The sequence below is a fragment of the Epinephelus lanceolatus genome, chromosome 12, assembly GCF_041903045.1.
Source record: "Epinephelus lanceolatus isolate andai-2023 chromosome 12, ASM4190304v1, whole genome shotgun sequence".
NCBI classification, from domain to species: Eukaryota; Metazoa; Chordata; class Actinopteri; order Perciformes; family Serranidae; genus Epinephelus; species Epinephelus lanceolatus.
Window position 1 is genome coordinate 21,314,869 of NC_135745.1, and position 25,211 is coordinate 21,340,079.

Consider the following 25,211-nt stretch of genomic DNA (forward strand, 5'->3'; position numbering starts at 1 on the left):
CAATTAATAGGCCGTCAACTGTAGAAAGCTTGGAGAGAATCCTATTTTGCTCAGTAGAAATATTGTCTACTTGGATTTAAAGCTCAAACTGGAATATTTTGTGTATGTAAATGTGTCAATGAAGCTATACGAATGTGTTCATACCAGTTGTGGACCATGAGCTTCTGCACAGCCAGCAGGGCGTTGTAACGGACTAGCTGATCCTCGTGGTGCATGTGGTTCATCACCAACTGTTTTCCACCCAGCTGCTCGATCACCCTGAAATAGCAGAAATAAAAAGGAATTGTATCCACACAGAAAAACAGGTGCTATTTTCACATTTTAGGTAATTCTAGCACCGGGTAATTGAATCCAGCCTGACTGAAATGTTCCATGTATCTCATGAAGGGTCACTGGCCTGATAAAAGGATATAGTGCTTTGAAGAGGAAAACAGACCAGGATAATGCATGTGATAACACAGTAAATGGTGCAAGCAGATAAAAAAAAAAAAAAGTACGTGGAAGTGCAGGAACACTGGTACTTTTACATATCAACACTGGGTAAATTGAATCTGGTGTGCTTCAATTATACACAGAGGGCTTAAAATGGAGTATATCAACTCAGAGACCAGACCAAAGGGTAATGAGAATGACGAGGGAGACAAGAAAAACCTATTATTGACCTGTCAATCAGACAGTGTCTTCAGAATAACAAACATTAGGGGGAACTTAAACAGAACGTGGAGAGGATATAAAAGTGTCCAGACAAGAACTAGCAGCATCAGAGGATTTATAATATAACCTCTATGTATCTAGGAATTCATATTGAGATTAAAACCTCTTTTGCAAATGAGACCATGCCAGACAGGGTCAAATAGCAACATCAAATCACAACAGCAACAATAGGTACATCAACAAATACATTACATAATACAGTGCAGGTTTGTCAGTTAATTAAGCAACTGCAGCAAACAGTGACTACTTCCTTTATTCTAAGTTAAGGTTCATTTGAAGAGATAATTGTCTCAAGTCTGAGCTTGACCTGCAGATCGTTCCAGGTTTAAGGACGGGAGTAGATCTGACTTGTTCTGCCACCCTCTGTGCTGATAAAAGGTGCTTCAAACTGAACAACTGCTTTGCAAAAATAAATACTTCTAGCTTTGGTAAGTTGGAAATTTCCCTGAGATGATCTAACAGACTAAAATATACCAGTGTTGTAACCTATGCAAAGTTAGGGATGATCCCACCATGCTGCGTATGGTAACAATGATGGGTCCTATTACTGAAGGAGGACGGGATGTACACCCCAAGCTTTTGCATTATGTGACACAGACCAACAACAAGCTTATTTCCTGTGGTTTGTGAGCAGGTTGGGTGAGCCTAACGCTTGCAGATCAATACGTGTGCTCAGATATAAACGTGGCTGACAACAGTCACACTGGGGACACCAGCTACTTCAAACCTGATGTATTTTCCTCTTTTAAATGTGTGTTCTACCACAATGGGGCCCCAAAGTCAGATATTCTACATATAATGGCTTTAAGCCTTGATACCAATTGGTTTTCACAGCCTTACCGTTTGCCACGTGGGTAATGCCGCACATATTCTCCAATGTCGTGAGCTGCCACCGCTATAACTTGAGGATCATCTGACACCTCCAACAGCCTTGTCAAGATCCTGTTGAAGAAAGGCATTTTTCTCAGATGCTTCGAGGCCAAGACGTGTCAGAGAAAGCTTCATAAAATCAATAGATTAACTACGTAAGATCTGGATGTAGAAATGCACCAACTCAAACTTCCAAACTTCAAATCTGTCCAAGGACCAGAAATAAGGCATCCCCTGAATGAGTGACACCTCGGGGCTTTAAGTGAAACAAAGTGTGGTTGAGAGTCAGGCAAAGACCGTAATGATGAAGGAGCGTATTTTAAGCTGAGATGATGCCTGAGCTGATTACAGGGGGAGGACAGTGATGAGACAATGAGATGGCCAGATCAGGATTTTTAAGTGAATGTCAGTGGCCCCAACAGAGTGTGTGACCGGAATAACAAGAAACACAGACGCATATTGAGGTTTTATCTCTTGTGACCTGAGTCCTTAGATTGACGTCACACACGCACACACACAACAAATAGAAAAACAATGTTGAGAGGCTGTGCAATTATCAGATGCTGGTGAGTGTGCGGCTTTTCAGGAGCTGTAAAAAGTATGACCTGAAATAAGTGTTACAACCTAACAAAATGTGAGCAAAGAGTTTTGAACATACAGTGGGATTTGATTCTAAGTTTCAGATTCAATTCATTTAAAAACAATTTAAATTTAATAGGATATATATACAAATTATATACTGTATATATGGGTATATCAAATCTTTTAAACCCTCATATCAAACTCACAAAAAGCTTTCAGAAACAAGACTTATACTGTGAGGCTGCACTAATGCACACTGGCACATTGAGCCAAATGCTAATGTCAGCATGGTAATGTGCCCACGATGGCGATGCTAATATGCTGACGAGTATCAGGTACAATGCTGCCGTATAGCGTATTAGTGTGCTAGCGAAAGCCTCATCTTCATATGCAGCTTATTGCAGCCTTGAGAAAAATTGATTAACTCCAAAAATTAAATGAAACCTATCAAAATTAACGTCTTCTCATTTCAGCTCTCATTCAGAATACATTCACATAATTAGTTATTAATTTGAAATTTAATTCACTTCTCCAGTGGCTACTAATTAGTTTAAAATAGAGCAGAACTTGTGCCCTCGTGTCGGTGAAATCCAAGCTTCGTCTTACTTGAGGAGCTCGTAGTTCTTCTCGTTCAGGCGGACGGCGTTCTCGCGCCAGAACTTCTCAGACTTGTGCACAGGGCTCCACTCCAGGCGGCCGGACTTGAGTTCAGAGCTGTACTCATCGAATGAGCTGTTCACAAAAAAATAAAAAAAACAAACATAGAAGATTAAAACTTTTTTTTTTTCAACAAGTAAAGAGGACAATTCAAGGTTCACTACTTTTATTCATCCCTATGCTTCTTTCTTTCAGAGATACAGCATATGGACTAGTTGAACTCAATTCAAGTACAGAAAATATGTAAAGGTCACCCACACAATGCAGCATTCAAAATGTCTTTAGAAAATGGACTCGCTTCAAAAATTTAGCAGATTCATGTACACTGTGTAAATTCATGCACTTTATTATCCTCTTCTTTAAAGACGGTTCCAAGCACTTATTTTTATTAGATTAATCAATATTAGGATGCATTCACACTCGGCTCTTTGTAGCTGAACTACTTATGACTGAAAATGAATGGTCTGTGGTTCATGAAATGGAGCCGACTGGGTACCTGAGATCCTGTACGCTCTCTCCCAGCCTCTCCAGCAGGAACTTGATGTCCTCTGTGATGTCCTCGTCGTCGTACTTCTGCTGCTCAAGGTTCTCGAGTTGCTTCAGCACCTTGCACTGAATCATGGCCAGGGCGTACTCCTGACGAGTTTCTCTCTCTGCGGACTTCTCCAGAAGATTCTGTCAAAGAGAACAACAGTGTGAGAGACAGACGCTTTAGAAATGAGATATTCAACAAAAAAAACAAACACCTACTCACACCACATGAATCGGTAAACAAATGAGTGCATATAAAACTCAGCGCTGCAACAATCAGTCCATTAAGTGAAACTTAATCAAAAACATTAACTGTCTAGTTGAAAAAGTTGTTCATTAAGCAAATAGTCAAAGAATATCTGTTCCTGATGGCTGTTTTTCTCTCTTTAACATTATTGTAAATTAAATATTTTAGGGTTTTGGACTGTGTGAATTAGAGGGTGTCACCTTGAGTTTGCTGAAATTGTGATAGGCATTTACTATTACTACTATTACTACTACTATTTCCTGACATAGTATAAACTATAAAAAAAACTGATAAATGAATGAATGAATGAATTTATTTTGAGCAAAAAAACAAACGAAACATCAACAGACATGCTCAAAAGGGAGTAGGAAGAAGTGTACACTTATATAATCCCACCCCCCTCTCACTATTCATGTCTCATTTAAAAAACACACTAACCCAACACTAACCCAAACTAATTTGCAACCATTATCGATAGTCTTAAACAGTCTTTAAATCAATTAAAAAACACTTAATAGATCATTGACAATTAAGATAACTGTGGGTAGAAGGCCTGAAATAATTTCAAAAACATGTAGTTTAATCATGTGAGGCTACTTTATTAAAGATCAGTGTGTCATACATTTAAAAATGTTATCAAATAAAGATATTAGTGTAGATAGGATTGAGCGACATGATGACAAAAATTGAAATTTGGCAGTATCATTTATACTGTGATAATTATAATGGTTCTAGTTGTGTTAGGCCATTGTACATGCCATGCTCGCCGGCTGCTGTTTGTCCTATTTATTGGTTCTAAGTAGATTCGATTTCAATTCTTCAATTTCCAATTCGATTTAATATCGATTCAATTGGGGATATTTCAGTTACAATACCATTTTTTTTCTAAAATGTGAAAGAGATTCTCAGAGAACTGACACTGTAAATGTTATAAGGAATTATTTAAAAAAAGATTAAATTCAGAACAGGATTAAACTGAATAATTTATCATTAAGTGTTGTTCCGAGAGCAGCAACAGTAAAATTAAAACAGCAAAGTCACAATATAAACTCAATATCCACAGTACTGAGTGAAGTTTAGACAGAATGAGGAACACAAACAGTCAGTATCAGCGCTTCTATCCTCTGTGCTCCTCCCTCTGCTACTGAGGAGAGTCACTGCCTGCAGGTCACATTATTGTTGGTAAGTGTTAAGACACATGGCAACCTGAGTTAAACTGTTAGACATAAACAGATGTTGTTTTAGCTTGTTAATTTGCTATTAGCTGGAAAGCACTCTGTGCTTGTTCATGACATAATATTACCAGCGGTGAATGACGGACTGCGGACAGAGCAGACTGAAATATCACTTTTCTACATGCTAACATGCTGCTAAACAGCTGTATTGATAAAGTATTGACTTCTTCCTCATTGAGGTTTTATTGCACTTAGAGCAATGAGCATAGCTGTCATCAGCTCAAGTTATACACCATGTCTACACCGTGGCATCTGTACTTAGTGTACTTGCTGTGTCTGTGTGTGTGCGTGTGCGTAAATGTGGAGCAGCAGCCCTGATGCACAGACAGCAGAAGGAGAGGCTCCTTCAGCATTACAATAAATTACACCAAAACGTAAATAAGTAAGCTAACAGTTACAGATAAAAGAGCCGGTAACATCTGAGTTTCTCAAGACTATGGTCATTAATACTTTAGTGCTGATGCCCGTTTACTGCTGGCAAGATTAACAGGGTTAAAGCTTTGTATATTAAAAGATCGATCTTGGTGTTTATGAATCGATATTGGGTCATTCACATAAAGATCAATTTCAATATTTTAACCCAGCTCTAATTCCAAGTAGAGCTTAGATTCTCTGCCCGAGCCCGAGCCCGGCCCGGGAGCCCCCCTCCCTCTGACGGGCCCAGGCCGGGCCTGGTCAGATATGACGTTTTTTTTTTTTTTTAAGCTTGGATTTGATAATGTTATAGGCTATGTATTGTAGCGACCCTGCAGTAAATGTTCTGTTATAATGTCAATGTTCTGTGAGTTAATGGCATGTTTGGGATTGAATGAGGTGCAGGGTGCGAGTGTGACGGGGATGAGGAGGGCTGTGTGAGTTAGCGTGCTGGTGTGTGTATGAGTGAGCTGGAGGAGAGAGCAGGAGTGCACAGATGGAGTTACAGCTAAGTTGTTGTTTGTTGGTTGTTTTGGCGTGGTTACGGCCAACAGTAACCTGTACTGTACTCAGTAATAAACGGTGGTTTAATTGCAGAATAACTGCGTCATCCTTTCCACATGTCCGCCTACAGTATTATAAAAAATAAAATTAACCCACACTTTGTATGACACATAGCCTAAATTTTACAACAACCTTAGGGCCGGATTCACAAAGAATGAACTGCGGCCGCTGATAGCACCTTGAATTGCACTTCATTTGCACCTGCAGTTTGCTCCGTCTTAACATCCTATTCACGAAGGATATTGCGCTAATGATATACCAGCACAAACACGCCCACAAAGTTTGGCAGCTGAGTGCAGTTTGCCCCTGATTTCCCCTTGATTGCAATAAGCCACACATGGCAAAGTATAAATGCTGGCTTTGCACCAAGAACACCGTGGCAGAACAATGGCAGACTTTGTTTGGCAAAGTACTGAATACTGTATACCCTCATGTAGTGATGTCTGCTGGTGAGTCAGTCTAACAGTGTCAGATGGGTTGAGGCTGTGGATTTGAACAAGTTTGACCACTTTATCACTATTCCCTCTCACTTGTAGCTGTTTTTTCGTTATCTTTTGAATTTAATATGAATTATGGAACCGTTTTTGTTCACGTTTGTTTCCCCGTTTCGTAAAATAAATTATTGAAAGTTGCTTTTGAAGTGCGTGACAGAAGTGCGTTTTGAGAACGACCGCAGACTGTCACCTGTTCAACGCATCAGTATCTTCGGATGCCATTAAAGTAATAATGATAATAATAATAATGTCAAAATATTATTTACAGACTGATTTAACAGATGATCACTGCTGCCACGATCACTGGAAAGTCTGGGCGAGAGGCTTCCACAGAGGAGCGCCCAGTTTGCCCCAGCTTTCTAGAGACGTTATTTACTTCACTCAAACTGCGTGTGGCTATTAGCGCTGATGTTAGTGAATTAGACGTTGTTTATCAATGAGGTTCATTTGCATAAAAATCTGCTTGGCAGCGCAGTTAGTGGAGCATTTCACCCTCTGCGCGTGCTTGGCTGCAAAAGCCACGCAATCCTTTTGTGAATTTGGCCCTCAGTTACAATGTTGCAACATTGTGCGCGCACAGCCCTTCACCACCTGGATCCTAAAATAAACACCTGTTTTATTACATAATCATGCTTCCGTGTTGTGCCATTCATTAAAATCGTATGTTTCTGTCATTCAAATAACAAGATTTGTGGTTTAATACTCTTAATTGTAACAGCCAACTCACTGAAAAATGTTGGGTTTAAATCGGGCTCTGACCCATAATTACAGTTAATTGGACGGGCCGGGCCGGGCCGGTCCCGGACATAACGTGCACGGGCTCGGGCCGGGTTGGGCTGGATTTTTTGGGCCCGATCTAAGCTCTAGTTCCAAGTGTCAAGATGGTGGGTCTTCTCCAGTATAACCTAAGGGTGGCAGTTTCACAAAGACACTTAGACTGGTCTGTAAAGTCAGTTTCACAAAACTAAAACTGACTTATTTATAAGCCTGAAATGAACATCTGTTCCATGGTAACATGGATTGTTTCTATAGTAACAATTAGTGACACCAGTGGCACCAAATGACAAAAGAGAAAAACCCGTCTCCTATTTCTGTGGTCTGTTAATAAAGTTGTGAAGCGGCTGTCAATCGTAAATGGCTGGATTCATTTTGTGCTTTTATCCAGTCAAGGACACTTTGACAACAGAATGGAGGACCTTGGAATCGGACCCTTGACCCTGTGATCAGCGGACAATCAACACATCTCCTGAGCAGTCGATTCACATATTGACATGAAAAATAAGCTCAGTGCTGCACACAGAGGATACCAAGCTGGCCATTCAGCCAAGGGAGACATTGATTTGTCAGGTATTAGCCAAAAACAGACCTTTCTCAATTGATTTTCATTAGAGTTAGGAGTTTTTCAAGCTAGATACTACATTTGAAAATACACCTCTTAAATGAGGATTAACTTCCAGGTGTTGTGAATGAGGTGTGAAGGGGATGAATGCAAGGCTGCACTGCAACAAGAACACAATGTAAAGTATTGAAAAGGCTATTTCTCTCACAAAATATCTGGGAGAATATTCTAGTTTTTGAAGGAAGTCAAAAGAAAAGTGGCTTCAGCAGTAGGACTGAGACAGAGCAAACCGACCAAACACTTTGACTGAGCCCTGAAGCCACCGCTGATGGCATATGTACAGCTAACTATAAATATCTGGCATTTCTTTTCTTGCAAAAACCTGTGATCTGTGCACAACATCCCTTTGAAATAGAGCAAATAGGCCGAGTCACAACAAATGTTTACAGCCCGCTTGCCTTTGAATGCATATGGCTGAAAGAAATTTAATGTTTTCTGGATCCTAATTGAATATTTAGAAGGAAAAAAAAAAAGGAACTTTTAAGTTAAGTCGGAGCAAAAACATTGCAAACACAGCAGCGCTGCCTTTGAGGATGTGTTCAAGGACTCCCAGATGGTCCGGATAATTTAAGTCACATTGTCAGTCCCATGTGGTGAGCAGAACCATTTGCATAATTACGGCATTTGGGAAAACAGCAACATGCAGAACAATGAGGAATATGTATGTAAAAGGATTTTGTAAAAAGAGAATTCATATTAGATATTTCCTCAAAATCTGCAAGACACACTGTAGGGAGCCCCCATAAAACAATCTGTTTGTTGGCGAGGAACAACATTTTTATAGCTCTCCTCACTCCACGTCAAACACGCTCACTACAAGGTAAGTCAAATGACTCTCGGGAAAACCCACTCAACGTCAAGACGTTTCGGGGTCTCCCTTCACTGCCCACCATTGCTTTTAATTAGCAGTAATATAACAGTCAAACTGCAAACTTCTCTCACCAATTAAAAACTGAGCGCCATTCTTTTATGGGCGCATTTACAAAAGCTGGATGTGACAGCTCTGCTGGCGTAAGAGGTGTGATGAACAAGCTTTAGGGAAAATTCAAAGCAGGAACACATGCAGTCCACTGGGGAAAACACAACACAGTACAACATATATAAGATTTGGTCTCAAACCAATTTCTTTGAGCAGACAAAAGACTAGGTAGTCCTTCAGGAACACAGATGCCTATTTACTCAGCTTACAATGACATGGAATACTGATGGAAACTAGCTGAAAGAGAAATACAAGCGACCTGAAATGCCGTCTTTAAAGTTGGGTTTGAAAATCAGCTACAACTTTCCTCCGCTAGTGTATGAGCTCATGTTTCAATCATGTAATCAATGGCATTTACCGCACCATTGTTATGTGAGTGAGGCGACTGAAGCTACCTGATGTTGCCAGGTTGGGCAGAGCAAGAATATTAGAGGCTTTTCAGCTAAAAATCTATATTCCTTCTGGGCTGTAATTTGTTGACTTGAAATTAATATTTTGTTTGGCATTCAATAAAATATCTGCTGAGGGTGGCCAGGCACAGCAGGATATCAAATGGACAAATGAATTGTGTTATAGCGGAGGATTATTATAGTTAGCAAGATATATCAGTATTGAACAAGAACAAGAGACAGAGTTTTAAAAGTTATGCTGCCAGATGTCATTAGCAACTTTTAAAGTAATTACTGTTTTGTGATTTGGTCCAGTGCGTTAATGAAAGAGAGAAAAAAACAACTAGCTCAAAATAAAGCGACACATGGTGCATTATAGTGCTGTCACAGAACTAATTTAAAAGACATGCATGACAGACTGAGATGACTTATTGTTGGCAGAGATCTATGTTCTGTTCATGCTATGCAGAAAACAGTCACATACTGAGCCATGGTCAGGTGGAATTTATTGCCAGGGCATATTGTTCAAGAAAATATTAAGGATTAGGTTCATTATTTTGTTAAAACTGTATCTCAAGACATTTCAGGAACCGTAATTGAATTGACCTTTCGTTAAGCCCCACCCCTTTGTGATGGTCAGACAACCTGTCAGAGTAAGCATGGAGCCCACACTGTAACTAACTGCACTCCCTCAAGAAATATTATCATATTTTTGGAAAAATGAAACAGTGATTCCAGAGATAAGCAGACAGAGGGGTCTACAGTCTGTGTTTGAAGGATATATCCAGGATGTCAAACTGACTCAGCAGCAACAACAGGTTAAAAAGACAAAGATAGTTAGAAGCTAAAGCCGAACTTTAGGCTACAGATCACAGTGTAAAAGTGAACCACCACATCACTGCTGATCGCCACAGAAGACAATGAATATGAAGGGAAACTTTGACGATATTGAACCAGCTGTGTGCCATCACAGTGTGTGCAGATGAATAGTGTTTGGCTTCGCTCCTGTGTTGCTGCCAGCACCCGGACCTTCACCGCCAGACTGGCAGGGATCTCCGGGGAAAGTTAAACAACGTTCATCTGCACACAATGTAATGACACTTCACTGGTTCCTGTACAGCAGAGTCAGTCTTTTATCACTGTCATAATCATTAAAAAGCAAAAGCAGCATGTGTATACATTCAGTAGGCTATATCTTCAGTAGCGAGCTAGCTAACCCTACCCTTTTCAGGGTTTGATTTTGGTTTTGAAACAGGGAAGAAACGTATATCTTTTTCCAACCTCTCCAGGTAACAAGTATCATTAATACACGATGTGCCCCAGGCACAACATTTAGCTCCAAATCCACAAAACCAGCCTGAAAATGAAAGAAATCTGAAACAATTGCATTAGAGTCAATGGAGTACAGCTGTGTTGTTGTCGGACCCTGGTCTGAGCCAGCCTGATGCTGCGCTATGATTGGCTAGTCTGCGTCCAGGGACAGAACTTAGTGAAGGGTCAATTGTGTGTGTGTGCAAAAACAATGAAAAATTGTGTGAGACATAAAATGTAAAATTGGGTGAAAGTAGAGATCTACCTTGGCAGAGAATGAGAAATGTATTTTAATACTCTATTTCCTTCATATCAAATGTGTGAAAGCATGTCTTTAGATTTGTTAGGAATGATCATTTATTTGTATGTAGAAGAAAAATGTAATTTCCTATGATTTCTTGAGGAATTTGGATTGATTTACAATTCTGAATTTAGCCTGATGTTTGTTTAAAGAATGGTCATTTTGTGTTTCCTCCTGTACTTGATTGATAATTCAAAGCGATGAGGTGTTTTATTAGTTGTGTTTATGAGGCTATTGTGTGTCTAGTTCGTATGGTTGCATGTGTGTGGACCCCGAGAAGAAAAGCCAATGCTTTTGCTGGTGATAATAAGATAAGATAAGATACACCTTTATTGATCCCATAATTGAGAAATTCCAGTGTTAAAGCAGTCAAGGGGAAAGAGTCAGATTAAAGATTTCAAAATTTAAACTTCAAAACTTAAAACTTCAAAAACTAGCAGGGCTCAACAATAAGGATTGCCCGATTGCCCGGGGCAAGTAAAACTCACGGTCGGGCATGTAAACTAACAACTCACTTGCCCGATCGGGCAAGTTGCTAAAAATAGTAAAAGTTAATAACTAATTGATAAAATAATTGTATTTTAAAACGTGCTCTTCTGCTCTGATGCAGCGGTCTCTCTGCCTGAAGTCACAGGCACAGCTGTGTAACAATGTCCTGCCCACAGCCCCCATTGATATTATTTTGCGCGACGGACGCTTCATATAATAACATAACAACATACTATTTATGGTGTTATGCCATCGTGTCATTTCTGTCTCTACATGGTCACGCGTTAACAATTCTGCTCTGCTCTCTGTATCGCACACGGCGGAGTTCCACCACACACACAGATAAGCACGCTAGAGCGGCTCAGGTCGCATTTTCCTGACCAAACCTGACCCCGAGCCCGGTGCAGTTTGTCAGCTGACAAAGTTATTGTTATGGACAGTGTGTAAATAACCAACAGACTGCTGTTATGCACAGACAAACACGCTGCTCGCACAGCAGCGCGGCACTCATGCTGAGCTTGTGTTGCGTTCAGGCATTGTCACGTAAATAACAACTTCCAACACTTAAATAGGTCATAGCACAAAACAGCAGCATGTCAAGTGACTTTTTACTTTATTATATTCAATAAAATTGTATGTTCCTAAATCTTGAGACACCTCATATGTAAGCTAGACAGACATTTCACCTGCTCATACTGTGCACACATGTACTGTATGTACTTAGTCCTAAAGAGCCCTTCTGGTGCCAGTAGATACATAGAAACATCCCAGCAGGCTGTGCTTTGCAAGCATACAAAAAAGTTTCACGCATGTGAAAATTATTTTTCATGCGTGTGCTTCACCTCCGCTGCTACAACTCCATCCTAGGGTAAACACTGCCGTGTACGTTTTGTGCAACAGGTGGATGTGGTAGTCTACTGGTAGAGTAGAGAGAGAGCTAAGTAGTGTTGAAGTACAATAGAGCAGGGCAGAGAGATGGAAGCAAAATATATTAAACCCGGTGTTAATACAGCAGAACTGGAGAGAGGGGTGAAAAATAAATAGAGGGCGCAAAATTATAGACGGAGAACGATTGACAAATTTTTCACTTTAAGCCCTGACACTGTCATTTTTTTGTAGGAATTAAGCTACAATACATGACATATGTTGTTTTAATTAATAAATACAGTGTGAATAAAGATTACATAAAATAAAAATAACTGCAGTCTTTGCTAATTGATAGCCGCTTAAATTAAACAATTTTTATAGGGCAAGTAAAAACTGACTTCGGGCAAGTAGATCTCTGACCAACTTGTCCGACCGGGCAAGTGAAAAAAAACCTTAGCGTTGAACCCTGACTAGGCATGCAAAATAAGGACAAAAATACAAGAAACGGCGATAAATAACAACAACAACAATAATAATAATAATAATAATAATAATAATAATAATAATAATAATGATGATGAGAAATAAAGAGAAATAGGGTGCCTGATTAAGATAAAGTATGTTAACTATAACAGGAAAGTGTAGGCTTAAAATGCTGAGCACTGGCAAACGAAGCAATCTTTTCTAGACTTCCAAAATACAAAACTGAGCCTTCTGAAGACCTGAAAGTTAACACATTGATTTTTAATGTATTCTCCAGACCTGTGTTGGTGCCCTGTCAGTCTCACTAAGTCCCTGTTGTATAAAAGCACCACAGCATGTGAAGATGAATAGAGCCTCTGCCATTAATTTCATTTTGTCAGGGTATAGTGTGGGGAATTCATTACCTGGCACAAACAGGAAACAGCAGAACAAGTCCAGGACGTGGCTCTTAGGACTACATTAAATATTCAGTGGATGCATTGAGCAATCACAGCAGGTAGATGAAAGGGCAGCATAATCATAAATCGTATTTATGTATCTTTTATGGGCTTGGTTGTTTTTATAGGCTGCCTCATCTGTTGTTTAAGAGTTGTCATTTTGGTTTGCTCTTGTTGTGATAAAGTATGAAGCCTAATTAAATGCAAATGTGTTGTGTGGAAAAAATGTACGCTGACTGCATATATCAGTATGAAAGTGCCAGCATGAAATTATGGCCTGAAAACTTTCGCGAGCAACTTTGGAGACATTTGATAGGTACAAGTTTTCCCCAAAACAGACATGGTTTCCAAACATTATCAATCATGGCTCCCCTTCATGTGCCCTTATCTACAGAGACGGATCTTTACATCAGCTGCTCTGACAGGTGTTTTTTTGGACAAATGTGTACATGGAAAGCGTGTTGTGTACTATAATCTTAACTTCTGATTGACTGCATATGCAACAGGTTTTATGTGGTGATCCCTATGATGTTTATTGTTTATTTCCTCTGTTTAATTGTTTGGAAAATGCTACATGACATGTAAAGCTAATGCAAATGTTACCTTATTACCTTGTTATTTATGTAGTAAAATTATTGACTGAATAAAATAATGAACGTAGCTACCGTGACGGCACCCCTTGGTTTGTGGTGTGCGGTCAAAAGCCTGGAGTTCAGCATTTCAGCCATTACCATCTTGGTCTTTTAGAGCCAGAAATGACCATATTTGAACAAGAGGGTTGGAGCTGTGGAGGACAGACGATGGATCTGCTTGGATAAAATACTACTACAAATGTAAAGTACGAAAAATAAAAAGGAACTAAATCTTGCAGCCCTCTTGGTCGAGATGTGGGAGAGAAATTCAGCCGGTGTGGTCGAAACATTTTCAAGGAAAAGTGGCATTTCAGAGACACGCAGCCTGAGTGAGAAATTTTCCACATACCCTGAAGGCAGCCAGAATGATTCGGGTGACCTTCTCCTTGACGGACTCCTGGAGGATGTCGGACAGGGCGGGCACTACATTGTAGCGTCTCAACTGCTCGCAGAGCTGAGGACTGAAGGCCAGGAGCCAAACACAGAAGATCATCTGATACTGGAGCTGGAAGCCACACTTGTTGCTCAGCACTGCCGTGATGCTTAAACAGAAAAGCATAATATAAATGAATAAAAAATAAAATGGGAAGACAAAAAAAACAACACTAAGCCCTAGTAAAAGGACCCTCATCTATCTACCACCTGTTTACTAATAGAGAAGCTTTCACAGCTGTGTGTCTGCATGCTGCTCATCCATTATCTCTGACGATGGTCAAGAATGAAATGTTCAGTCTTTAGATAACGGTAGAGTAGCTTAGAATAGCACTAATAACCACTACAGGCCAGCGAGGCATACATTTGAGAAATTGCTGGTGAGTGCAAAGATGTGGCTCCTGTAGATGTGCAATAATTGACTCAAGTCAAATTTTACAATGCTGTATTACGAAAAAAAACAAGTGACCAAGCAAAAGATGGTGTCATGAAGTCATTAATAATCTGTACAAAAAAACAAAATAAGAAACGCTGAGCCTTCTGTGCTGTTGTTTTTTATTCACTTAAACCTACTCCTCTTAGAAATGTGGCTGCAGAATACAATGCATCAATGTCAAGAGCAAGTGTACGGTATGAACCTGTCCATTAACAGTTTCTTTTTGCAACTGCAAAACAAAATAATGACAGAATTGCATTTTATTCTTTTAGGTTTATGTTTGCATTAGGGTGGTTTGATTTTTTTTCTAGCAGAAGGTATATTTTTCCAGCTACATCAACAATGTGTCACATACAGAACATTAAGATATTACTGACATTGTGGCCTTTAAATATTAAATACAAACTGATTTATGTTGGGAGGCTTAAGAGCATTACACAAAGGCTCTATATGTGCCACACCAGAGCCACAGAGAGAGCTCAGGTCATCTTACTGGAGCACTCTTTACAAAGTGAGTTTAATTTGCTTCCACCAGGAAGGACATTTCACCTCTCTGGAGGCACTAACAGCTACATGAGGTCTTTTATGCCATCGGTAATTGGCTTTTTAAACCGAGTGTAATTTGGCCTGTTGCTAGCTCTGAATCTGACAGGGCTGTTCTTTCTTCCTTTTGCTGCTTTCTCTAGATGGGTTTGGTGAGAAGTGATGATGATAAAAGTGGTGTTTGCGTTAACCTGTGCACTTTTTTTGTATTTATTATAATCTTTTATGCTGTACTTTTGTGTACTTTATTCCAAATTGACGGCTGTCTTTAAGCCAGATTGCTCCCTTGCTAGCCCCTGTTTCCAGCTGTCAACTATCTACTGTTGTAAAAACACAAAATAAATAAAAAATCTAAACAGTCAAAAACTGTAGGAACTAGGCTTGGGTAATAATTTAATTTAATTCTCAATACTGTCAAAAATACAGACGCCTCTTTTTGTAGTTAGGTTATTTTACCCTTTTGGAGACTCTTTTTGTGTCTATGGCAACTGTCAGACAAATACAGCCACAACAAAAGACATTAGAATTAAAGAAAGACCATTAAAAACAAAGTACTTAAGGCTGTGCAATTAATCGTCTGGTGATCGTGATTACGATTTTGAAGTCAAACGATTTCAAAATTAATGAAATCGAGGGTTAACGATTTTTGGTCACGGATGCCTGGAGATGTTATTTTGTCTTCTACGGAAGCCGCGCATGCGCAATACCGCCCCCTGCCCTCCTCTCCACTATTCACTCCATGAGCCAGTCAAGTAGGTGAACTACGAATAATGCGAGGGGCAGGTGATCGCAGAACATTTCAAAAACAGCATGCGGAAAATGGCAGAGGAAGAGTGAGAGAGGTTGGTCTGTGTGTGTGTGCATGCACACGTGTCTGTGTGTGTGTGTGCGCATTGGGGCCGAACTCCACTGTGCGCGATACAGAGAGCAGAGTAGAATTGTAAACGCGCAACCATGTAGAGACAGAAATTACATGCCATCATGTAAACAATATAAGTCATCACGTTTGCATAATCGTGATTTCAATTTTGACCAAAAAAATCGTGATTCTGATTTTTTCATAATCAAGCAGCCCTAAAAATCAACCGACAATCAAGAATCAAGTACAACTAATTACAAATGACACACACCTCATATTACCCAGATTTGTTTAAAGGAACAATGTGTAAGATTTAGGGGGAATTAGTGACATCTAGTGGTGAGGACTGCAGATTACAACCAGCTGAAACTGGGAGGGGTAGCACGATTTCTCTTACCAGCAGTTTTGCTTTTTTGTTTTGTCTTTTATTTTAACCATGAAAACTGTTATATAGCTACCATACACCCCAGTGAAATGTCAGGAAGGTATTAAAAATTGATACTGCCCAAGCCTAGTAGGAACCCTGCCTGTAAGGAGTTATCACTCACCAGTTGACTCCATCAGCCTCCACCCAGGCAAACCTATACTCATTCACCCTCAGCATCAGCTGAAGGCACCCAGCCACACACTGGACGTACTGAGAGCTCTGCGAAAGACAGACGCAAACATTTACTCAAAGAGAAGCTTAAGCCTTAGCTGTGTAATCAGGAAAACAAACAAAAAATGTTAGAAGGTCAAATACAATTAGTGCAGATCTGAAACATGGAGTAGTTGACAAGCAGATACAGCACACAGAAGAAGGCCAGTCCAAAACTTGCATAACCGCCACGGATCAAACCTGAGGCATTGCACATGCAGCCTATAGTCTTATACGTCAACACATGCTAGATCACAGACCCAGTAGTACAATACCGAGCAATAGCAGGGAAAAGTGTCCCATCACACCTGAGCAGAACAATGTAAATTGCGATTAGAGTGGAGAAAGCTGAGAGGAGGAAATAGATCACATTAATCTGTTATTTTAAAAGAGGTTGAAAAAAAGCAAAGAAGTCCAGCAAGAAGAACAGGCAACAGTGAGGACAGAAGAGTGGAGGAGTGGAGGTTACCTGGTTGGAAATGCAGAGGAAAAGATGACGTTCAGTTATTAGAGTAAGCGCTCGCATCAATAGATTTCTGAGCACACTTCTCAGAATAATCACGCTATGCTTGACAAATTATGGGATACAAAATGGTAGGATGCTGCTGCTGTGCAAACACTATTCCAATTTCTCCTTGTTATCCTAATGTACAGGGAAAGCTGTTTGTCATGCGCTTTCAGCATTAAGGAGAAGTGGCTTACTGCATGCAATGTCTACAGTTAAAACCAATCAGTGGCAGCAAACACCATGCTGTCTACATGGAGAATTCTTCTAAACTTGCTCTAACACACCCTGGACTGCAACAAATCTGAAAGTATTAATGAGAAACTGGAGTACAATAACAGGATGGGAGAGATAAAGAGGGGAGAGAAAAGATGTGAAAGTCCAGTGACACCTGACAGATGCCAGCTTGCACAAACCCCGGCACTTTCTTCTGTTTTTTTTTGGAAGCGCCAGATTGACTGATGCACTTCACTCATACTCACTTCACTGGGGGAAATAGTTCCTACTCCTGTGCCTGTTTCTGGACCTGTACCATGTAGGTTCTAATGAGAGATAAACAAAACAAACAGGTGCACAATTGTTCACAATCCATTGCTTTGAGCGAAGATACAGCGGTATTGGACTACACAGTATGTGCTGTGAGCTTGACCAGAAATGCATTTCAGTCGCTCACTGATTCGTTGACTGGCTGTTGAGGAGAGAAATTTATATAAAACACAACTTCAAGAAGCAGTTTAAGAACATATTTTGCACAGACTGTTAAAAACAAAGAGACAAAGTCATGCTTTTGGAAGAGCTGACTATATCTGAATTGAAGAACACCTCCGGATGTTTTAGAAGTACTTGTGCGCAATGCAGAAGCACAAAAGAAACTGGGAATCAATATTCCGGTGTTCTATCAGCCCACTCTTTGGTACATGAATCTGCCAAGGCAAAGCAAGCACCTACAGTGCTGCTGTCATCAGAACGTCTCAAGGTCTGAGAAGCCTGCTCAGACTCAATATGAATAAATGCATTCAGTCAGACAACGTTTTCAATGTCAGCTCAAACAATAGAATTGAACTAGAGGGGCACTCAGAGAGCGCAGACCTCCACCAAGGCCAAATGCCCTATCTCGCATTGTTAACTAAAGTGAAAAATAATTTGAGGATCCAGCCGGTGAATCCGCTCTAAAATTTAATGGGATCTTGCTTGGCCCATGCTATACCCTTCCACTAAGTTTCAGAAAAGTCAGGCCAGTAGTTTGTCTGTAATCCTGCTGAAAAACAAACACACAAACTGAACCAAAAACATAACTTTCTTAATGGAGATAATTAAGGGAAAATGAACAGAGAGAGAAAATTAAAAAGGAGGGGGACTCCATATGAGAAAGAAGAAACCAGTTTCCTGAAGCTTGATGTCCCAAAAACTATTAAACTAATACTCCATGACATGATAAACTTAATTAGCCAATTTATTTCAAAGCTATACACAATATACGGTGTATACACACAGACACATTTTGATTTACACATGCATGCTGCAGAGAGGATGGCTCCCAAAGAACTGAACCTTTCCTACAGCACAACCATATAATTGGATTTCAATTTTCAGATGAGCACTTTCAACTCCACACTATATCGTAAAAATGAAAGAATAAACTTTGATGTGCCCAGTCACCTTTCTCAGAAGGTATACTATGCAGGTATATCCTAAAACAATGTAAAAATGAAAACTAATCCGTCTCAATCATTACTACCAGCCCACTAGAGGTGTCTGGTGGTGTATTTATCTGCAGAGACTCTGTCCTCTGCCTATATTTTCCAAATTTCTTCTTATTTTGCTGTATTTGAGACATTTCTGAGCACAGTGTGCACATTCCAGACAGAAAGTAACAAGCCTTCAATAGGAAGCAACAAAAATCATGGACATAGCGCTGAAAAAAAAAGCAAACGTAGCCAACGAGAGTTAATCTGAGATCAGCTTTTACTTTTACTTAAACAGTGAGCGACAACTACCGCATAGTATACCTTTAAACTGCCCTCAGGAAAAGTTTTCTCTCAACTTACACAACTACTACTAACTGCACTGTACAGTAGTAGTAAATTAGTCACATAAAACAAACAGAATTTACAACTTTGCAGTAGTAACAAAGGCACTGTAACATGACAAAATATATAACAAGTCAGGCGGCAACATTGATTTCTCTATTCCACATGCAGCTCATTACTTTTCTATATTACAAAAGTCACTATAACCACCTCAGTGATATAGATATTCAAACTTTTATATATCACATGAAATTTGAGCACCAACATTCAGTGTTACATACCTGTGAACTCAGCTGGCTTTTGATCCAGTTGAAGTAATAGTTCAGATCGCTTCCCTCCATCAGATCACGGCCCCAGGCAGCCAACTTAGCGATGATCCTTGCCGCCTAATGAAGGAAGTAGGACATTTTCGATTCATATTGTTGTGAATGAACAGTCTTTTAACAGGAGAAATTTACAGTGAGGCCATAATAAACTGCACTGAAAGATAGGCATTTTTTTTTACTTACTAAAATGGCAGCACTGGTTATCATGTAAACTTAGACATCTTCCTAACATACAGTGAGTGAGCAAACTCTGGCGAATGGATGGCACAAAACATATACCGTGAGTAACAACAACATTCAGTGAGCCTTATGATCCCTGAGCGAGCCTAAGGAATGGCTTGCTGTTGCTCTGAAAATAGGTTAAAGCTGTGTGAAGCTTCGCAAAAATAGAGCCAAAGCAAGTGGTTTTTGAAGCAATGACATGTCGCTTTGCCTGTTTGCTGATGGATGGAGCAGGTAAGGACATCTTCTCTGCGAAAAAACAATCTTATTGTTTGCATCACGCCCGGTTAGGAAAAGGTGCTGTGAAGCATTTCTTTGACAAATCTTCCTTTTTGTGAAGTGTCTATTTACAAACACTTATGGAGATATATTTGTGTCTTTATTACATGCGAGAAAATAAATGATATGAGAGGGGAAAAAAATGTTTGAGAGAAAAAAAAATATTTGAGAGAAAAAGTTTTCACACTGATAGCAAAAAATAATAATATTTGAGACTAAAAAAAGTTTTGAGAGAAAGTATTTTGTCATAGAATATAAAAAAAAAATAATTTGAGATTTAAAAAATGATTTCCAAGAAAAAAAAAACTCTCTCAAAAACCTTTTTTTTTACTCTCAAATATTATTTTTTTGCTATCAGTGTGAAAACATTTTCTCTCAAAAAAAAAAAAAATTGTTTCTCTCAAAACATTTTTCTTCTCTCTCTCAAAACCTAAGTCTTTGCTCTCGTGTCAGGATTTTGCTCTCACTGTGAAAATAATGTCATGGGTGGGGCCACGTTCCTATTGGCCAGTCTCAATTGACAGCTAGGTGAGGATCGTCTTGGGAGTCGAATTCAACTGAATCATTCATCCACCATGGTGGATTCACTGGCATAGATGTGCTGCGTTATTTGGGAGCAGAGACTCCAATGTTTGGGTAAGATGGTGACACACACAACTGATGGGTAGCTGGCTGAGCAAGTTGGTTATCAAAATCATTCCTATAATGAATCCCTTTTATCACCTAACATTATTTTACCGAGATTGTGTTATTAACTGCACTAGCCAGCTAGTGTTAACTTTACATCTAGCTAGGTTATCCCATTAATGTTACTTTACTACGGTGCTTTTCTCTTCCAACATTCCATGTGTGGCAGGGTGAGCGCTGCTACACCTCCGCCCTTAATTGGCATCAGCTAGGCCTAATTTCCAGTTATCGGAGCCTAATTGCGCAGTGGTGGCACCTGCGTTATTTGGTCTTCCCCTCACGGGCGCGCTCACTTCTACCTGGCGTTTACCTGGAGTTTTCTGTACCCAAACTTGGGACTCGTAAGGTAGGCATGGGTGCTGCAATGTTTGTGTACTGTTAAAGCGTATTATGGTGTCACAGCTGCCGTGACTCTTCGCTTTACAGCGGCGTTGGCCGTTCCTGTTGTGTGCAGCTTCGGAGGGGACTTTGAAAAGCGTGGTGTCTGCTCTTCCTCACTGCGAGACGGTGACTGGGTTTGAGCTGTGCATTAAGCTCCCTTCGCTTTGGTAAGCTCGCTCTGTTTTTTTATTTCTACTTCTGCTAGTTCTGTTAACTTTATATTAACAGGTTGTCCTGCTCTCTGTCCTGCTGAAGCTGAGGCCACAGCTTCTGGCTTCTTCTCCTCCTCTGTGCACTGTGTGGGGCTGCACGGTGACGTGGGCCGTCAGCTGGGCATCCAGAAGGACGGCTATCAACGGCCTCCAGCCCCGGTGCGGCTGCTCCGTTTTCCACTGCTGTTCTGCCGGTTTCCCACAGAAGCACACTGTAATGCGGCTGTGCATTCATGCGGCTTTGGACCTCTGTGTTATATTTGGAAGTCCATCTCCTGTCCCCATATTTACCAGTGTACGAATCTGTGTGACCTTCTGTTGTTAAGAGTAGTCTACAGGTTTGAGTGTATTCCCTGGGGTGCAATTCCACAGGTGGTGTTGTCGGTTCATTTCCCTCTCCTCTCCATTTGGCCACACATGCATAACGTTATATATGCATATTCGCTCCCAAATAACGCAGCACATCTATGCCAGTGAATCCACCATGGTGGATGAATGATTCAGTTGAATTCGACTCCCAAGATGATCCTCACCTAGCTGTCAATTCGATTGAGACTGGCCAATAGGAACGTGGCCCCGCCCATAACATTATTTTCACAGTGAGAGCAAAATCCTGACATGAGAGCAAAGACTTAGGTTTTGAGAGAGAGAAGAAAAATGTTTTGAGAGAAACAATTTTTTTTTTTTTTGAGAGAAAATGTTTTCACACTGATAGCAAAAAAATAATATTTGAGAGTTAAAAAAAAAAAAGGTTTTTGAGAGTTTTTTTTTCTTGGAAATCATCTTTTAAATCTCAAATTATTTTTTTTATATTCTATGACAAAATACTTTCTCTCGAAACTTTTTTTAGTCTCAAATATTATTATTTTTTGCTATCAGTGTGAAAACTTTTTCTCTCATATTTTTTTTTCTCTCAAACATTTTTTTCCCCTCTCATATCATTTATTTTCTCGCATGTAATAAAGACACAAATATATCTCCATAAACACTTATTATTATATTATATATAGTATATTTTGAGCAACAATTATGAAACAGACTCATTTTGCTGCTTTGTTTTAGTCCGAAGTTAAGGAGGAGATAAAAAACAAACAGCTACAGCATGTCCCTAATTTTAGCACTGGCTATACGATCACATCTTCTATGATGTGTCTTTACTTTAGATTCAAGGGAGAGGGAGAGATGAAGAAAAGACAGTAGGAATGAAGGCTGGGCACACAGTACTTCAATTTAAGATACCTTGTCCTGAAACCACAAAACATGAACTACAACCTCATCTAATTGCAAAAATGTCCGAAGCCACATCAACTATCTCATAAACAATTCAGCTAGTAAAGTGCTTCCTGTGCCCTGTGATGAGACAGTCACAGATTCTGTTCTCCAATTTCCTCCTCGCCAGGCGAAGACCTGTAGAAATATCGAGGCTCTAATTTAAAAGTAAAGAGTCAGCACGACAGTCAGATTCAGCCAAAGTGCTGTGTGGCAGACTAGGGGTCACATTATGCCCACCTGCTGGATGCCATCTGGCTGGTGTTTATAATTAAGCTGTGGGTGCCCTATCATAGTACTCAGTTTGTTGTTGGGTGGTCATCCTTTATCTAAAAAGGCTGTCAGGTTGAAATCATTACATTAATTGCCTGTTTTTATGTGAAAAGGAGAAGGTTGCTTTGTGAGGAATTATTGATGCCTGGCTATGATTAGAAGCAGAGTCACATCTGTGAAAAATTAATGTCTGTGATAAATGTGATGGAATACACCATCTTATCTGTGAAAATAGGATCTCTGATTTTCTATTCAGTGCAATATGATGTTTCACTGATTATACTTTATTAACTCATGTCAAGAACTTTAAACATCACAATGTGCTTGAGTTTTATGCATGGTCTGAAGACGAATGCCCACCTAGTTCACAGCCCCCTGTGCACATATGTTGACCTTGTTTAATGTACAGACTGACATTGTTCCTCATGATAGTCAAAATCAGTTACAGTAAAAGTAACAGTAAAAGTTGACCAGAGTTGTTGGGTTGTACTGGGTTTGACATTCACCAACTTAAGTGGCAGAGGCAGCTTGAATTCCTGATGACTCTGAATCTTATTGTCTCTCATTGTTGTTGCAAGGGAAATTATGTACTTCCTTCAATGACACTGTCTGGTTTTATCTATTGTGTAAGTGTCTGTGTCTTTGTAGACGTAATCTGCATGTCCTTGTCTATGGCACAACACTGACGCTGTGTTTGAAATCAAACACTAACATACAATTCATACAAAGTATAATGTCAAATTGAGTATGTGGTGTGTTCACACTGCAAAGTATGTGGGTTTTTTTATGTGCAAGAAATGCCCATTATATACTCAGGGTTCCTACACATTTGGAATTTCAAAATTCCATACTTTTCCATACCCTAATTTCCAGACTTCTCTGCGTTTTTTTTTTTCCCCAGAGAATATGCGACATCTGAGTAAATCTATCAGTGTATCATATTTCACATCATATTTAATTATTCTTAATAGGCGATTGTAGCCAAGTACCATACTGGCATGCAAATAAAAACTCAGGTAAGTTCAATGTCTGGGCTGAGGCAAAAAGGTTGGGACTCAAGCGATGCAGTAACGAGATGTCACTGTTTTTTCCTTTCATGTGGCTAAGAATCGCACTCTCCCCCATGTTGGCGATATCAAACGATTTCACATAAAGCTTGCATTCTAGCTCTGTGTGTGAATTGGGAATCCTTGGCCAACCAGTATTTATATACGGTATTGTCAAGCCATCCATCCAAAAACTTGCATCTACCCATTGTGAACCACGTGAAACTTGATACCTTGGGGGCTGGAGAAGGGTCATGGGGCAGCGGACTGGACATACCACTTGTCAATCAGGTAAAAGGGGCGGTACGTTTTCTGAGATGTTTACTATCACACAAACTGTGCTTGGCCCGGCATAAAACACGATTCGGATTGATTAAATTATTTTTGGAAATACCTAATTTTCTATTTTAGAACAGTGGTAATAGTCTGGAAACATACATATTTTTTCCATACTTTATTTTTCATTTTCCATACTTTTTAATACCTGGAAATTGATCAAATTTATTTCCATACTTTCCATACTTGCGTAGGAACCATGTATACTACATAAGCAGGAATTTCTGAGTATGACACCTGAGTTTACTGGACATACTCAAATGCCCCACAATGCATTGTGTCTCTTCAAACTGTGCAGTTTAGATTCCCAATATGTGGTCACTCACCATGTGGACAGTGAAAAGGTCCTGACGATTCAGCATTGGAAGGAAGTAGGACCAGGCAGTGTTCTTGGTCCTTTTGGCGTAGTCAAAGAAGATGCTGACCCGCTGATGGTTCTCCTGAATAACAGACGAATTAAGATTGTAGATGAGCTTTTGGATTGGAAAGACTTATTTTCTGCACAGCTGGAGAAACTTACTGACTGCATGGAACAAATTTGACCAAGCAAAAATCTATATTTTTATCTCAAAGACAGAAATGTTGTGGAAGTGATTCCCAAATACGTCAAGATGTATTTATTATTAAAGGTGCAATTACTCTATTAATAATTCTCTGGCTTTAGACAACAACTACACTGAACAAAAATATGAACGCAACACTTTTGTTTTTGCTCCCATTTTTCATGAGCTGAACTCAAAGATCTGAAACATTTTCTATATACACAAAAGACCATTTCTCACAAATATTGTTCACAAACCTGTCTAAAATCTGTGTTAGTGAGCACTTCTCCTTTGCCGAGATAATCCATCCCACCTCACAGGTGTGGCATATCAAGATGCTGATTAGACAACATGATTATAGCACAGGTGTGCCTTAAGGCCCAAACATACTCGGGCGGACCGTACGCGGAAAGGACTCCGCGGAGGTCCGTGCGGACTCAAAGCGGACGTCCGCAAGGCCTGTGCATGCAAAGCTCAGATTTTACGACCGCGCGGACTCCGCTCTGCGCACCAGTGACTGCTTGGCATGTATTTTTCACATCACGGGGATTTTTCACGGACATTTTTACAGGAAACTACAACGCGGAAGTGCGCTCGACTA

The 25,211-nt window shown here is 39.9% G+C and overlaps 1 protein-coding gene across 2 annotated transcripts in view; it reads right to left on the reverse strand.

The window, feature by feature from the left end:
- Window positions 1-25,211, reverse strand: part of atp6v1h (ATPase H+ transporting V1 subunit H) — a 39,308-nt gene that overhangs the window by 8,799 nt on the left and 5,298 nt on the right. The window contains exons 5-13 of one of the 2 annotated variants that reach the window (XM_033650647.2): window positions 24,395-24,508; window positions 19,319-19,423; window positions 17,490-17,549; window positions 16,414-16,511; window positions 13,945-14,137; window positions 3,320-3,498; window positions 2,773-2,898; window positions 1,555-1,656; window positions 145-258 (exon numbers count right to left, since the gene is read on the reverse strand). In XM_033650647.2, the coding sequence (XP_033506538.1) occupies window positions 145-258; window positions 1,555-1,656; window positions 2,773-2,898; window positions 3,320-3,498; window positions 13,945-14,137; window positions 16,414-16,511; window positions 17,490-17,549; window positions 19,319-19,423; window positions 24,395-24,508 (1,091 nt within the window). The remainder of the gene's footprint in view (window positions 1-144; window positions 259-1,554; window positions 1,657-2,772; window positions 2,899-3,319; window positions 3,499-13,944; window positions 14,138-16,413; window positions 16,512-17,489; window positions 17,550-19,318; window positions 19,424-24,394; window positions 24,509-25,211) is intronic. The other variant, XM_033650648.2, reaches the window with a different exon arrangement.